General features: G+C 40.1%; 1 protein-coding gene across 2 annotated transcripts in view; it reads right to left on the minus strand.

Moving 5' to 3' along the window:
- Window positions 1–16,203, minus strand: part of LOC132404120 (sarcoplasmic/endoplasmic reticulum calcium ATPase 2) — a 102,061-nt gene that overhangs the window by 20,467 nt on the left and 65,391 nt on the right. For both annotated transcript variants that reach the window (XR_009515425.1, XM_059988172.1), the window contains exons 7-12: window positions 14,685–14,770; window positions 9,353–9,817; window positions 7,808–7,896; window positions 1,388–1,490; window positions 320–451; window positions 109–234 (exon numbers count right to left, since the gene is read on the minus strand). Coding sequence is in view for 1 of the 2 variants with exons in the window: in XM_059988172.1 (XP_059844155.1) it covers window positions 109–234; window positions 320–451; window positions 1,388–1,490; window positions 7,808–7,896; window positions 9,353–9,817; window positions 14,685–14,770 (1,001 nt within the window). In the remaining variant the exon portion in view is untranslated. The remainder of the gene's footprint in view (window positions 1–108; window positions 235–319; window positions 452–1,387; window positions 1,491–7,807; window positions 7,897–9,352; window positions 9,818–14,684; window positions 14,771–16,203) is intronic.

A 16,203-nucleotide genomic window follows, 5' to 3' on the forward strand; every position in this document is an offset into this window, starting at 1 on the left:
ATTGCCTGTTTACACAGCAGCGACAATACATGTACATTTTACACACAGTAAAACCAAACAGTACAAAGTGCCAGAAGGGAAACAAAATGGAATACAATTCAACTTTACCTTCACAAACAACTTGTTGCCAACAGATGAACGAGTGGGCTTGTTGGGTGTACAGTACACCGACATAGATTTCCGATCTCTAGAAAACTCTAAAGTGAACTCTTTCTTCATCAATTGCCTGATGACCTGGGGAATGAAAATATTTGGTTAGTTTTCATTTATTAAAACAAAATTCTAACAGAAATAAACTATTTCAAAGTTAAAAACTTACAGTGCAGCAAGCATTGGCTCGCTCAATCTTGGACAGGTTCTTCAACTCTGTGTCAAACACATTCATTTTTTCAACCAGGCAACAGAGGGCAGTCTCTGTGGCTTCCCCAACTTTCTCATATATTCCTTTAGTCTAAAAAGACAGTTGAAATTTATTAGACATATTATCTGAAGGAAAATCAAAACCTGTGTCAGGCAGGGAAAGATCTACTGTATTTTATTCATATGTAGAATAGCAACAGAATTACATTCTTTGAGTAATTTCTGATGTTCCTAAACACAATAACCAAAGTACTTTTCCCTACAGTCAAAATCAAAAGTGCGTTAGAAACTTGAACTATGCTGTGGCACGATTACCACCAATTCCAGTGAAGCAGAGAAATGTTTAAGTGAGATTTAATGCTGCTTTATTAATGCCAAAGAGACACATTTAGATTACAAGTGCTGACAAAGAATGAGCTGATCTTGCAAGTCTCACCAGTCTCCTAAAGGGCAAAATAAGAAACCTTCAGCAATTTTTCTATCCATTCTTTGTTTCATAATTTGTCTAGGATTGGCGAGGTTCCATAATCTTGCCTTGATAGCCTATGTAGGTACATTAGTCATGAATTTCAAAATCAGCCAAGCATAATTTTTTCCAATAAACAAACACAACCTACACTTCTCAACTCCCTCCCAGAGAACATTTTGACTCTTCTTTCCCTCCAGTGCAGTTAACCCCACCCACCAACTGAGGATGAAAAACACCAGAAAGCCTGCAGATGCTGGAAATCCAAAGCAACACACACACAAAATGCTGGAGGAACTCAGCAGGCCAGGCAACGTTTCGGGCCGAGACTGTTCTTCAGGACTCCTTAAAATTAACCTTTAATTAATTATATTAGCAGGAAACTCGCCATTTCTGGTACCTTCTTGCCTCAGAGATATCGTTCACTTTTCCGCCTCATGTTTACCCCCTTCTTGTTTCATCTTCCCCCTCACTTCTTTTCTAATCTTTCAGCAGTGAGTCAAATGTTCCAAAATGTAATATTGAGGCATAGCACTGAGCGTTTAAATATTTGATTCATACCTCATTAAAATCCAAAGAAGAATCATTGCAAAGTGCGCAGATGGTTGCTAACTCAATCAGGCCGTCATATTCCGAACATTTGATCATTTTGTCGTCCAATTCCCTGCAAGACAGAGATTAAACTTAATTGAGTAAAACGTTTTGCAGGGTTAAGGATTTTCATAATTGTTTAGAACAGACTGGGAAACACGAAGAGTAAAAATCCCTAGCTTCTTAAGAGAATGCAGTGATACACCGGAGAGATGCTTAGTAAGGAGGGGAGAGGACACCAAGAGGAGAGGCTCAGACAAAAAGGAAAGCGAGGGCCAAAGGAATGTCACAGGGAGTCTAAGAACAGTACAGCACAGAAACAGGCCCTTCAGCCCATCTAATCTATGCCAATCCATTATTGAGCCTAGTCCCTAGTACCATTATTGAGCCTTCCCATCCTTGCTCCTATCCAAACTTCTCTTAAATATTGAAATCGAACCCCCAATGCTGCTGACAGCTCATTCCACTCCACTCTCTGAGAGAAGTTCCCCTCAAGCATTTCACCTTTCACCCAACCTCAGTGGAGATCTCTTACCTTATCTATATGCCTCATAATTTCACATACTCCTATCAAAACACTCCTCGTACATTAGAAAATAAAGTCATAGCCTATTCAACCCTTCCCTATAACTTAGTTGCTAAACCTTAACCATGGCAGCTAAGCACAGGAAGCAGACCTTGTGACTGCTGCTAGACAGAAGGAGGGTGCATTCAAGAAGGGCAGCCCGAATTGCTTTAGGGGAAAATGGGCACAAAAGCAGGGCATTGCCACAAACAAGAGAAAATGTGCAGATGCTGGAAATCCAAGCATCGCACACAAAATGCTGGAGGAACTCAGCAGGCCAGGCAGCCTCTATGGAGAAGAGTACAGTCGACGTCTCGGCAGGACTGGAGAAGGGTCTCGACCCGAAATGTCGACTTTACTCTTTTCCATAGATGCTGCCTGGGCTACTGAGTTCCTCCAGCATATTGTGTGTGTGTAGCATTGCCAATGGGTGAGGAAGAGCCCAGTCCAGCAAAATCATTGAATATGTGATCCCAGTGATTGTTCATGTTACTACAGCTGTGTTGTCAGGAGCTAAACATCAAGGCTGCATAAAAGCGGGTAGAGTCTCTGATAGCTGGAAGCAAAAGGGAAGAAATAGCTTTCTAGGAAACAAGTCTGAAAGGTAATGACATCAGTTTTCCAAAAATTTAGTCAGGAGAAATTTCTGCCCAGCTGGTCTGAATGCCTGACATACAGACCAACAATTTTAAACAGACAGCAAGCAAGGTGGCATTTGCGATGATGGGTACGTGAAAAGATGAAGTTGCAAGATAGAGGTGATGGAGCAAGGGCTGATATTGTTTTTATTCCATGACCACTTCCACTTGTCATTCACCTTTATTCAATACCTACCCAGAGCCAGTGGGGCTCCTTCCTTGTCCCTGTACAATGGTGTCCAGCTTCAACATCCTCTTGTTGCTCTGCTACATGCTACACTTCAGTAATGATCTTGGAAAACCAATCGAGCATTTCTCTCTCACACACGCGCACACACACACTCCATGTACACCTCCCCATCACTTTTCCCACTATACATTAACAGATTATAACAGAAAAAGTGAGAGAGATTATGTTGTTAGCATCACTTTGGTAACTGTGAGTGAAGTGATTCAGAGTACTATGGAAAATGGGCATGGATTTGAGAGGCCACAGCTCATTCAAAGACCTAAGAATGTCAACATGTAGAGAGGCAAAAAAAAGAGATATTATCCAACAATTTAAGAGTAGAGTTTTTTTTGTGCATGACTGGAAAATGTGGGGTGGGGTGCTTAAGATAAAATGCTGAGGAGAGAAATTTTAAGAAAATTAATATAGATTATAAACAAAATATAATTATCTTAACCTCAGACCCATGTGGTCACTTTGTATTATTGATTTGGTTATAATATTTCAGCTTACGAGATTGTATTTTAACACCAACGATGTTGAAGTCAGTTGACTCATCCACTGTAGCTGGTTACGTGCAGGATGTGTTTCAGTTATTTGGGATTGTTTGGTGTAAATCAGATGTGTCTATCCCTTGGGAAGGTAAGAGTTTCAAGAACATACGCAGAACTGTGCTCAATTGCTTTCTCCCAGTAAAAAAAATATCAGAGAAACTAACCAGGTACGTTCATAACAAATCCAAATGCATTTCTGACAGCCGTATTTTTAAGAACTCAGCTTGAGATTGATGCAATAATAGTGAATTAATTCTACCTCTACTTGAAAAAGTAAAATTCTTTCAAGCTTAATCTAGTGACACTGCAGAGTCCTACAAAAACATCTCTCTTATTAACTAGAAATCCACTCACATGGACAAGATCAGGCCAGCATTGATAATGGTTTTTAATTTACAATCGAATTATCTAACTCAAATTTCATATGCGGATATTGCAAAAGATCAAGGTAAACAAATGATATTTAATTTTTAGCACTGCTTTCATCTAATATTCAAAAAGCAAATTTTAAATACTCAATTAATTAAAAAGGGCATAAAGAGTAAGGCAAGAAATATTAATGTTATTTTTCTAGAAAGGAAGAATTTTTGCTAGCTGCCATGCACCAAAAATCCCATCCAGCTGGTTAGGCTGAAGTGTTAAGCTTCAGTTAATCTGTTAAAACAGTAAAATAACATCATTTTCTTCCTGCATTATAATGTCATTCTTCTATGCAACAAAAAGGTGAGAATTCAATTTCCTCCTCCAGAGACACAAGAACCACAACTGGGCTGATACAGGAAGGGATGTTGCACATTTCAAGATGCTATTGCTCAGATACGACATTGAACTAAAACATTTTCCAGCCCCTGCAGGAATGTATGAAAGATCACATAACACTGAACAACAAAGATATCTCCCCCCCCCCCCCCACCATCCTAATTTCCTTTATCGAAAATAAAAACAAATCTAGTTCCCATCTCATTGTTGTGAGTGGGATGTTGCTGTAATTCACTTCATTTCATTACCGACCTCACTGGTGATTAAGGACGTCCTGGGTTTTCTGCAAGATTATATACAGATGCAAATACTTTATTTTTCATTGAATGAGGTAGAAATATGGCAACTTCACTTAAATTATTTTTTCCATTTGCCTGATAATTTCTGTTACACCAAAAGTGAAGACCAGTGAAGATTAGTAGGGTGATTGGCCTGATTTAGTTAGAACTCCCAAAAGTGTTAAAATTATAGCAATCATTTTCAGTTCAAATCATTATTGAGTTCAAAAGTGAAATACAAAACAGCTAGAGCTTTGGATTTAGGTCAAAGGTGACTTACATGCATTGATACAGATCCCAACCACAATAAACTGGACAAATCTAAAACAAGAGAAGTGGGAAGTGTTCAGAAAGGAATATAAACTAATTCAAGGTCAGTTTATACCCATACAGGGAGCATACAGCTGAGGGTGACTGAAGGGACAAGGCAACTTGAAATTAAAAGTAAACAGGACAAGTCTAACGCAGACCCTGGGGGATTGAGGGAGGTGCTACACTACACAACAAGATAACATGACACTTTCAAAAGCTGCAAGAAAACTAGTGTGGGCAGGGCAGAAACTTTGAATAACTATCAAGGGCTCTTTGCGGGATTTGTTATTGGTTGCTTGATAGGTGGAGGGTGCTGATGCTAGCTGCTGGAACAAGTGGGGGGGGGGAGTTGATGCTTTGCTGCTGCTTATGCATGGGTGGGGGGGGTTCTTTGGTGTTTAACATTTTCCAGTCATTCATTCTTTGAGGTTTTTTCTTTCTATTTTGTGGGTGTCTGCAAAGAGGAAGAATTTCAGGTTGAATACTGTATACATTCTCTGATAATTAAAAGGGAACCACTGAACCATTTTCATGACAGTATTTGCTGCATGTAAACTGACAAGAACTTGCTAAAGTTAACACAAGCAAAATAAATAGTAATAAATATCTAGCAGCAGATGGTTCCTGACCCAGAATTTAAGAAGCAGCAGATAAGAACATTGGAAGATTACTTTTAGGATATTAATAAAATTCCCCTGATCCGGAAGCTGTTCTGGAAAACCACATACATGATTCAAACACTTCAGAAAGATAAAGCAGGAAAGCAAACTATAGATTAGCAAGAGCCTTGTGCCTTATTATCAGGAAATAACAGCAGTTCATAATCACGGAGAGAATAAACTAGATAGGTAACACTTTCAGGAGAGTTTTAGCCCAAGGGCAGAACACACCTGACAAACCGGAATGATTCTTTTTAAGAGAGCGATTCAAGAGAGCGGTTCTGAACATTTTAGATGTTTAGAAGAATGGCCGATAAATATCCTCACAAGAAGAAAAAAAAATAGGTAAAAGATAAAACTTGTGGAAATAGGACAACTTATTGGCCTGGTTAAGAATTAGGCTGAGCAGCAGGAGAAAGATAATAACTGACTGGTATTTAAGCAGGCAGGATATGACAAGCCACATTCCACAAGGATCTACGTTGGTGTGGCAACTACTTACTTTTACTAACTTCAATGAGATACGTGTCCACATATCTTTATTAACTCATCTACCAGAGAACTCCCAACAGCTTTTTGCCATCACCCTATCAGAGACATACTATCCTTTCCCCATGCTCTTTGCAATTTAAAAGGTTTTCCACCTTTCCTAGTTCTGAGAAAGGATCTTCTGAAACAGATGCTGCCTGACGTGCCTGTTCCAGCACTTCTGTTTTCTTTTAAAAAAATTCCACCTAGCCTCATACGTCAACGACAAAGGTAGGCAGTGTGTGATCATTTTTTATATCAGCAAGAAATTACAAAGACCTATTAACATGTTTGAAAAAATACTCACAGCAATTTTAAAATCTGGAAACAGTGAGGTCAACCACATTATATTCTTTAAAAATTTAAAGTATTTGCTAAGTAAAAAGCTAGAAGCAACAAAGGTCGAAAGAGCTGATGGGACATTTACACAAATAATTAAACTGTACATATTGAACAATGAATATATTTATAATGCAGCTGTACAACAATTGGGTACCAGGGTGGAAATATGTCTCTACCAAAGGTGGTACAAGGTGCTCCTTCCCTTCGTTAGCCTACAGGTCACCCTTGGGCGAGGTGTAGCACCTGCTTAGCCACCGATCAGGGTCATGTGAAGCCATGGGAGCAGGTTGTATGCCCAGCTGGTGCACATCACAAGTGCTGGCTATGCGACCACTGATGCCAGGCAGACAGTCTCTATGCGACCACTATGCAACTATGAGTATCTATGCGACCACTGATGCCAGGCAGACAGTCTCCAGGGAGTATTGATAATGGCTACGGTCACCCGTAAAGACACTGCCCAGAAGGTGGCAACGGCAAACCACTTCTGTAGAAAAATTTGCCAAGAACAATAATGGTCACAGATGGACTATGATAGCCCATGCCATATGACATGGTGTATAACGATGATAAAAATTTTTGATCAAAAAGAACAGTTCTGGCCACCACTCATTGACTTTGGGGGTAGATGGGTTGGCGTGATGTGTCATTGGAGGGAGCGCAGTTTACAAGGTCGCGCAAATTAGGGGTATTCCTTTTGATTTATTTGATCAATGCATCCAATATATTAGATGGAAATGAAGGGCAGAGATAAAAACTACTGTTGGTTGGTACACAGCCTAAAAATTAGAGCTGGTCATTATAGGAATAAGATTCAGAAATACTGCCAAATACAAAGAAATTTAGAACTCTTCTCACCTTAGCTCATTTGATAACACTTCGCAAAAGCAATCAGGTATACAGATATAGATTACAATCTTTTTGAGAATGCCAGAATATCAAATTGAGGGACCAAATAAGCCTACTGCAATCCTATTTTGGCAATAGTCCTTAAGGTACTACATCTTGTCAAAAATATTTAAAATTAGCAAAGGCAGAGTCACCTCCAGGAGTTTGTTGAAATGCGCAGCCCGAGTAGAGGTTTTGTGGGTTTCTATGGATGATGCAAGACTCAAACATACATAATATAGAGCTACAGCCAAACTATCTGGTCCTCACTGGTTTGCTACTCTCAATGGACAGCTGGTTACAGGTATGTGTGTCAACGGGTCTCCAATTACACAAGCATTATCCTGTTATTGGACCAAGAGCGACATTAGAAAGAGGGAACAAAGATGCTTTGTGTTCCATTTGCATCACTCTACCCCAAACAAAATGGCATCATGTTGCAGACAATCTTAGCAAAGCTTCATCATAAGCGCATCACCAAATATCATCCTTTTTTGCCTCTATACATTGTTGCCAGGATATATGTGCACACATGCAAACACTCTTTTAAAAAAAAGAACAAAAAGTTATGACACAAAGTGCTGTAACTTACTTTTTTAAATTGTTTGTTGAAAAAGCTTTTAAGAAGGTGTACTTACACTTGCCCTTCAGGGCTATAGGTGCTGCCACTGATTGTAAATTCCTTCAGAAAACACTGGTCACCTTCAACTTTGTCGACAATGAACATCTAGGAGAATGACAAAATAGCAGACACACTAGGTGAAGGATAGCACACCAGTTGTTGGTCACTGCAAGCTGAGGTGGCTAGCAAGATGTAAGCTTAAGTTTTGCTTATTGTTCAACTGACGAACCAGTTTTACACAACATGGCTCTGTTATGGAACAGTGACATCAGGCCTGAATAATGTCAACTGCATTGTCTTGCATCCAAAGTTGTTTTCTTTTTTTGAAAACATACAATGAATGAATTTCATTCTAATCCAATATATACAGGTGGGGCTACTGCAAGGGATCGAAGTCAGCTGCAGAGAGCTAGAAACTTAATCAGCTCCATTATGAGCCTCTGTAGAATCCAGGACATCTTCGAGCAGCAGTGCCTCAGAAAAGTGACGTCCATCATTAAGAACCCCCGTAACCAAGGACATACCCTGTTCTCATGGCTACCATCGGGAAGGAGGTTCAGAAGCCTCAAGGCACACACTCAATGATTCAGGAACAGCTTCTTCCCCTCTGCCATCGGATTTCTGAATGGACATTGAACCTATGAATGCTATCTCACTTTTTTTTTAAAATTTCTATTTTTGCACTACTTATTTAATTTGACTATTTAATATACTTATACTTACTGCAATTCAGTTTTCTCCCTCTATTACTATGTATTGCAATGTACTGCTGCTGCAAAGTCAACAAATTTCACGACATAGGCTGCTGATATTAAACCCGATTCTGATTAAAAATAATTAAATGCCTCACAACGGCAGGCAACGAGTGCACTGTCAATCTCGTTGTGTGGGCCAAAAGACTTTTTCTCCTCCCCCTCTCACACAGCATTGGGCTAAAGAAATCATATTCCCAGAGGAGTCCATTTTTAGTCCACACGGCAAACAATCAGGTTGCTTTAGCAGCCAATTCCAAATGTCTGACAGCACACATAAATCCAACACATATCCTACAAGCTGTAAAAGGCATGGCAAGGACAAATATGTGGAAATTGTTTGAACACTTTAAACTGCTTTAGCATTGCAATATTTAGCAGAAGCGTATACTATTTGTAAAAAAAGGGGGAGAAATCACTTCCATTTAAAATTTCCAGTCTCTTAATACCCTCAATACAGTGAGCATATACAATAACGTTTACAATGCAAAATGTTAATCATACAACAAAACTAATTTTGGTAAACATCTGAAATGCATTTCATCGTGATTTCACACATTTGCATGATGCCTTTGAAATTCTCCCAGGGGATATCATGCAAGACAAAGGGTTTATACAGATACCAGAAGACAGACAGGGATAAAGATTATGCAGGATATAAATGCAGAGGGATGAACTTTTTAAATATTACAAGCCAAGCAACTGAAGAGCTTCTCTTGCCACCCTACCAAATAATTTGAGCAGAAAGCAGCGTATTTTTCTACTCTTCAACCTGAATCTTTTTTAAAAAAATGACTGAAAGCACTTACCCGGCAGACAGACATCTGGTTTGTAGTAAGAGTCCCAGTTTTGTCAGAGCAGATAACAGAAGTACAGCCCAGTGTTTCCACTGATGGCAGGCTCCGGACAATTGCATTCTTCTTTGCCATACGCCTTGTTCCGAGGGCCAGGCAGGTGGTTATGACGGCTGGCAAACCCTCGGGGATCGCAGCCACTGCCAAAGCAACGGCAATCTTAAAGTAATAGATGGCGCCACGAATCCAGGAGCCTCCATGGACGGGGTCATTGAAGTGGCCAATGTTTATGATCCAGACAGCAATGCAGATCAGCGAAATCACCTTGGAGAGCTGTTCACCAAACTCATCCAGCTTCTGCTGAAGCGGAGTCCTCTCCTGTTCAGTTGCTGCCATTTCATCACGGATTTTGCCAATCTCTGTACTCGTGCCAGTCGCAACAGCGACTCCAATTGCCCTACCAGCTGCAATGTTTGTACCCTGAAATTGAGAGATTAATAATCACCCTGATATGAAAAATTATGATGAATAATTATGAAAAACAATTGCACAGGTGTCTGGAAATGCACATTAGTTTAATTACCATTTGTAAAAGGAAGATTAAGGTTTCAGCTGAAGCCCTTCATCAGAACAACTCTGCTTTCTGATTTGTTGATCAATATTTTAAATATTCAGGGATTTTCTTTTCATCTTTATTATTTGCTAAACAGATATTGTTCAAGGAACCAAGAATGACTGGGCCGGCTAACAATTTGTGTATTCAGTTCATCTGGCGCATTTATAAAGAAAACTTGTAAACATCATTGGTCTTTGACAACAAAAGTTATGAATGCAGCTAATCTTTTCCCCTCAGGCCAGGAGGCCAATGGACCTGTAAGGAAAAGAGGACTTATCCTTCACTTCCCCTCTCTCCTCACCCGGTCTATATATAAAATAACTTATAGTTATTGGCAAGAGGCAAAGTATGAATATATAGGGGAATTAAAATCAGGTTTACTAACAACAATAGCACATCTGTCATCGAAGTTTAGGTGAAGTGTACACTATTAATTACAAGAGACTGATTTTTGGGAGGCAGATTGCAAATCACCAACATCAGTGCAAATTTAACAGGGATTAATTTCAAGGCAAATATTCCTGCTAAATTTTAAAGATTTACCAATGACAAAGCCTAGATAAACTTCGCCCCCAAAGTTTCTCCACAAAATTCAACACTTGCATATATCTGGTACTTATCTTTGACTAACATGGGGTAGCCAACCACCGCCCAAGGATGACCTAATTAAACTGTGTCATTCACGTCGCATTTAAATGTTGTTTAAAAGGTCACTCATTCACACGCTATCTTCAACCTGAAGAAAAGAAAAACTGGCGGAAAACATTTTTATGCATGCCCAGATCAAGCAAGCCAGTGAAACTACATTTGTTGAAGTGGACTCTGCAGGAGGCTGATCCCTAGGTCCACATCACAAAGTCCGTGTCCAGATCTGAGTGGGACTTCCTGAACAAAATATCTCCAAAGCACTTCCGCATTGCCAAAAATGTTACAAATTTGCCCTGAAACTTTCCTTAGGCTCACAGTGACAGGGTTATTTAAAAAAAAATTCAACCATTACAGGCTCATTTGATAATCCCTCTTTAACACTTCATCTCCTTTCAGCTTCCCATTGCTAGTTTATACTCTCCTTAATAGCTCATGCAAAATTTGGCAGACATTCTTGTCTTGTTAAGCCCAAACCTGAAACCTTCCCTCTTGCACCATGTCCCCAACCATCCAATCAGTAACAATATTCTCCAACTTCTGGACTCGTCGGTGCACGGCATCACAAGTCATTTGAAGATGGCTACCTTTCAAGTCCATCTTCTGTCTAAACCCTTATCCTGACTCCTTAAGATCTGCTGCAAAACCTCTATCCTTTTCCTGGGCAATGGTATGCCCCACAACCTTCGACGATTCACTTTTCCCCTAGCAGAACGTACTGCTGCCATCCAGTGGTATTCTCTTCTCTGCCATCCTGGAATCCTCCCCCCAACTACCATCAGCTGTAGGTATTGCTCCCCTGGTTTGTCCCCTCACTCCCTGCACAATGAAACCACCCCATAGTCTTATGGTCTTGGCCCTGGCTGCACTCCCCAGAGGAGCCTTTTACCCCAAATGTATTCAAGGTCACAGACAAAGTGCCCTTGGTTTTCTCATGAGTAACCTCACTGCTCACTGCACTCTTCAGCTGCCTGATAGGTCCCATCCGTAATCGTACAGATGGGGGCACTGAACATTTACCTATTATTTATTTAGGCAGTGCCACCCCACCAATCCCCCAATTTAACCAGGCGATAATCAAACAAACAATCCTGGTGGAGCGGTGGGAATTGAACCCAGGTCCCCTGTACTGTAAACTGATGTGCTAACCACTACACTACCTGTGGGAAACATCTCATGGGGATGCCAAATGTTCACCTCTCAAGCCTAACTTGCCTTGACACTTCTTTCTACGTAGCTCCTCAAGGAGAAACCTAAACAATTTAATTTAAAAAAAATAAATATACACTGTAACCTTTACCTCAGAGACCCCACTCAAAGTTCACACTTCAGATACCCTGCAGTCAAAGGGCAGGTTTGCAGAACCACATTCCTAGATTCCTACAAGTCTGGAGTCAGCTAGGTCACTTAGCAAGTCCTGTTAAATAACCTGATGTCTTGCAAACTTAAATTTCTTTTTTAAAACTTACTTTCTTACCACTCCAAATGAAAACTCAGATAAAGAAAGTCAAATCTAAGGCACAATCAAACAAATATTTAGAAGAAATCCTGGAACCATTTAACTGGAGAATCCTCCCCCAACTACAGGTTCAGCTAGAATTATCTTTCTTCCTCACTCTCTGCACAACCAGACTTCCCTGTAATGTCATTACTCTATAGAATTTAATCATCAGGCATGCGCCAAAATAGGTTTATATTCCCAGGTATAAATTCGAGCAAACTGACTTCAGTTAACCAGTTGTAACTGGTTATCCGCAAAGCTAGGCGCCTTGCTTGGGTAGCATGGGTAGCACCTACAACTTACAAACAGTACCAACTGGATGGAACTCAAGAGGGTGGCATGATAGTGCAGTGGTTAGCACAACAGTTTTACGGTACAGGTGACCTGGGTTCAATTCCCACTGTTGGCTGTAACAAGTTTGTACGTTTTCCCCTTCGAGTGATCTGGTTTCCTCTCATGGTCCAAAGGCGAGTCAGTTGGTAGGTTAATTGGTCATTGTAGATTATCCCAAGATTAGGCTAGGATTAGATCGGTGGATTACTGGGTGGTGTGGTTTAAAGGGCCTATTCTGACGCTGTATCACGATAAATAAATAAAAACCATTTGCCTGATACATATCTGCACCGACCTAGATATAAAAAGCAAAAGGTGGTTCAAAACTCTATCCTTACTCACTTGGTACAACACAAAATGCTCGGATCAAAAAAATACCACTCATCAATAATGAAACAAGAGGGTTGCTCATTTCCCCGTTAAAATTGAAGCAGCAGAATTTATGTTCTGCAATTAATATTCAGGATGGCACTTGTTGCGTCCTTTCAATTACGAATTAGCCGCATCTGCACGGAACTTTGAGGAGAGTTGTCCCAGACTCCAATCTGGCCGGCCCCTTGCACGCTTTCCATCCAGGGTGGGCTGAGCGTCGAGCTAGCTACTCAGCCTCATCAAAAGCAGACTAAGATACTAAAGAAGCAACAAGGTTTCCACAAGGCGCAGAGAGGAACGACAACATGAATTAACTGTCAGTCTTTTCAGTGGTTTTCAAACCCACAATATAAAATTAGAATGCGGCTCGTTCACCTGAAAGACCTGTTTACAATCCAGCTAGAGGGAATGAAAGACCCTTCTGTTGACTGTTGAAGCCTTAAAAAAAATACTATATATTTATTTTGGTAGCTACAATTCAAACTCCCCTGTGAATGAAATCGAAAACTGTAATTACATCAACAGAATAAAAATATCATACAATATATTGCCAGAATGATGGAGACATTTTATTATAACCAGTGGTGGAGGAAAGATTTCTTGTCTGATTTGGGTTTCATTCAAGTTGTGAAAACTTAAGAGCCACCAGATAGAAATGTGCAACTCTGTTTTGCTCTTTAATGGGGATTCAAATATTGATAAGTTCCACAAAAAAAAACAGCTCATGTTCGACAGCTTTTTGGAGTTAAATATTATTTTGGCATGCCACCAACCTTTTTGTCACTGTAGAAATGTATCCAGTTGGACAAAGCTATTGAAAGAACATCACAAAACCATACTTCTTTTAAGTGTCTCCAGAGCTATTCTAACAGCAGATTTTCAAATTTAGGGCTTATTGCAAGACTAAAAATAATGAACCTGGTTAAGGCTAACAACTGAGAAGACTTATTATTTCTATGTTGTTGAAAGGCATACCTGCTTTGGAGGTGCTACTGACAGTGGCAGACCAGAATGTCAGGAACGGACAAACACCAACATAACACAGAAGCATAATAGTTTCAGTTGAAGCCACAGATCTCCAAAAGTTACACATCATCATTTTCATTTCTCTTCCTTGAATAAAGTGCAGCACCAAACACGCACATTTAAAAAAAATGTTAACAAGCACATTACTTGAAAGTTGTCCAAAGGATTATGGCACCAGGTCAATCCTACAGTAGCAAATCCTGAGCCAAACCAATGAGGGCTAATGCCAAGAAATGAAGAGCTCTCCTCTTCACAGTACAGTGTAAACTTCTGTCCAAACGCAAAGACGGCAAATGTAAGTGCATCAACTATTCTGTGCCACTGACTCCCATCTCCTGCAACTTTTAAAATCCAACTTCGCTTCCCCATATAGTCATCGGACACTACTGCACAGAAGCAGCCCATGTAGTCTGGGGCAAACTAGTTTCGCCTACTCCCATCGCCCTCCATATCTCTCCCATCCATGTACCTATCCAAGTTTCTCTTAAATGTTGAAATCAAACACGCACCCGCCACTTCCGCGGTCTTACCACCCTGAGTGAAGATCCCTCTCATGTTTCTCTTAAGCATTTCACCTTTCAGCCTTAACCCACTACCTCTAGTTTTTGTCTCACCCAGCAGCAGTGGAAAAAGCCTGCTTGTATTTACCCTATCTGTACCACTCTGAGTTACCAAAGTACAAATTTTTTATCATAATTAGACAATATTTCAAAGTGCTTTTAAAACAAAGTGTGTAAAAACACAATTGAATGGTAAAGAGTCATCAAATTGGGCTGCTTCAGGTAGAAAATGTGGCCCTTATATATTTGCATTCAACAGGTATTGCGAGATAAAAGCTCAGACAATTCACTTACTGAGAAAAGCATGTTCTTTTTATCCTGATTCACTGCACGAGGGTCAGGAACAGGGTCAGTGTGTTTGATGATCGATACAGATTCACCTGGGAATAAGAATGGATTATCATTTAGCTCTGGCTCCTTGATACAAGGTCTTCTCTACTAGTTGCAGTCTGCACTGAAACACAAAAATCACTGCAACCAGTTTAAGCAGATTTTAGCAACACACCTCATAACCACTGTTTGACCAAATCATTTCCTGTACTGAGAGGGAACTTTCTGCAAAAGGTTAAAATAATCTTTGTACACTGCTAAACCCAGAATAGCTTTTATTTCCCAAATAAAAACAAGCTTTTTTTTAAAAAAAGGATAATTTAGTTTTTTTCAACTTATTTCAAAATTACTGAAAATGCCTTCTTGTAAAATACCTTATTGTTGAACTGCAATAATTTGAGTGAAACAATACACAATTTAAGCCCACTATGATCATAAAGTGAACTAGAATAAATATTCAAGTTCCACTATAGTTAACTTCCATACTGTTACGTACTCGTGACACATGACAGTGGAGCCCTTGTCATGTGACTGGGGTTGAAGCTGTACTGGACTTGAGGTGATGGTCTTGTGATGGTGGAATGACGTCATTTTCCCGCCAGTAGAGATCATGTGACGGGTTTTTTTACAGGTTATAAAAGGTAGACCCCTCCCTGTGAGGAGGGGCAGTTTCGTGGCTGGATTTGCCAGGTTGACTTCATGCCACTGCGTGTTTAAAGTAATGACACAGTTTAGCTGAAGGATGAAGTTTTTATTTAATGCCTAAAGTTTAAGAGGTCATTGCCAGCAGGTTCTTTATGATTCTGTTAGTTCGAAATTAGTGGAGAGTGAAGATTCGAAGTTGGAAGTTAAAGATCAAGGAGAATCGCTTTCTATGGTGAAACGGGGGCGACCTTTGTTTGATCCTTATTTGGAAGGATTTCGTTGACTATCTTCGTGTTAATCCCTAGGTTTAACTAGAAAGGATTGAAGGTAGTGGAGAAGGAAAGGTCAGTGCCTTTAAGCCGTTCTGTTTCGTGAATTCTTCGTGGGAAGTTCGACGTCGGGGATCGAAGCAAGCGACGTGAAAGAGAACCTAAATCGTCTTATAAAGTCTCTCCTTTTAAATGGACTGTGAGCATATCGAACTTTTGGCAATATCACTTTAAAGAACTGTTTTGGAATATCACTTTACGACCTGTTTGGGCTGCCGCTCAGCAGCTGTTTCCGGTTACGGTAGTGTTTGTTTACTTTTGGGGGGTTTGTTTTCTGTGTTTAATAAACGTGTTGTTTGTTATAAGAAACCCTTGCCGAACTCATATATTTATTGTTGCCTGAATACGTAACAATACAAACTTGTTTTTGGAACAAGTACAGCACAGAAACAGGCTCTTTGGCCCATCTAAACTGTGCTGAAACTAAACTGCCTACTCCCATTGACCTGCGCCAGGACCATAGCCGCCCATATCCCTCCCATCCATATACCTATCTAAGCAGCATTCCA

This window comes from Hypanus sabinus, chromosome 13, assembly GCF_030144855.1.
Source record: "Hypanus sabinus isolate sHypSab1 chromosome 13, sHypSab1.hap1, whole genome shotgun sequence".
NCBI classification, from domain to species: Eukaryota; Metazoa; Chordata; class Chondrichthyes; order Myliobatiformes; family Dasyatidae; genus Hypanus; species Hypanus sabinus.